Genomic DNA, 1135 nt, shown 5'->3' with positions numbered 1-1135 from the left:
TAGACAGCGCCATTACTATGGTACTTGGCGTCACATCGCGCTTGACGACCAAGTGTGTTGGCCATCTCGATTTGCCGATCAAAGTCGAGCCAGCAGTAGCTGGTAGCGATCCACGGCGCGTTGCAGGCGTCCATGGAGCGAAGACCTTGGATCATCATGACAAGGTCACTTGCTGACTCGTACTGGCCGAGTCTTGCCGAAGTAGGCATGTAGGAAACCAACGTATTGAACATTGCATAGTCGGTCAGATCAGCAAACTCCAAAAGGTCAAGGCGCGTCGATCGCGTCGTCATATGCAGAGCAAGCTGTCGGTTGAACCAGTTGGAGAGAAAGGTTTGCGTCCCCGTGCTGTTGTACGTGGCCCACCAACGGTCGTTGGCCAAATTCACGGTCGAGAGTTGGAGGTATGAGGTGCTACCAACTACCGTCCCAGCGAGATAGAGCAGGCCGAGCGCGAGTTTAAACCGACGCAAAAAGCGGGCTTTGACCGAGAGCAAGGGGACCAATGCTGGAGCACAGCGTTCATTGGTTATGTCCAGGACAGGACCGATCTCGTCCGTGTAAAAGATGCTCCAGAGCTTCGTATCGAACACAAAGCGGCGGGACCGATGTTGCGTGCGAAGAAAGCCGCACATCGCTGCTGTCGACCCGTCCATGGACCAAGCGTCTCCTTTTGGCGCCAAGAAGACATCGGCGCCAGCCGAGACCAAGTATGGTGTCGTTGTGCGCTGCACCATGGCGCGTGGTCGATTGCGGATCTGGTACATCCCGGTTACCAGATACGAGGCGAGTACTAGCGCCGCATTGAGGACGAGAATGAGCCGCACGCGATCAAAGGACCCGAGGTTCACGACGCCACTGTGACATATGATGCCAGCATCCACATTGACGCGCGTGCAATCACGATCGATCGCAGCGGTGGCTCGAATCGGGTAGAAGACTTCGAGGATGACAAGGCTGAGCCACACCAGCCAAGCGCTAAGCGGTGCTGCCCACCGCGAGTATTGGCTTGCAAAAACCAGCAAAATGTCGTTGAGGACGTACGTTACCCACGTGGCTTCGCCTGCGAGAATCCCAATGTGCGCTAGCGGACGAGGTGCAAACTGAAAGCGAGCAATATTGTCTTCATTGAGAA

The 1135-nt window shown here is 55.6% G+C and overlaps 1 protein-coding gene across 1 annotated transcript; it reads right to left on the bottom strand.

Annotated features, from left to right (window-relative positions):
• Nucleotides 1–157: 157 nt before the first annotated feature.
• Nucleotides 158–1135, bottom strand: SDRG_11756 (hypothetical protein; the record flags this gene model as incomplete). The annotated part of the gene is made up of 1 exon (XM_008617808.1): nucleotides 158–1135. A coding segment is annotated over one exon (977 nt), but the record flags the coding sequence as incomplete, so codon positions are not given.

Source organism: Saprolegnia diclina (assembly GCF_000281045.1).
Source record: "Saprolegnia diclina VS20 unplaced genomic scaffold supercont1.43, whole genome shotgun sequence".
Classification (NCBI taxonomy): domain Eukaryota; phylum Oomycota; class Saprolegniomycetes; order Saprolegniales; family Saprolegniaceae; genus Saprolegnia; species Saprolegnia diclina.
Note: the sequence above shows the minus strand (reverse complement) of the source record. Positions and strands in the feature narration are given on the sequence as shown.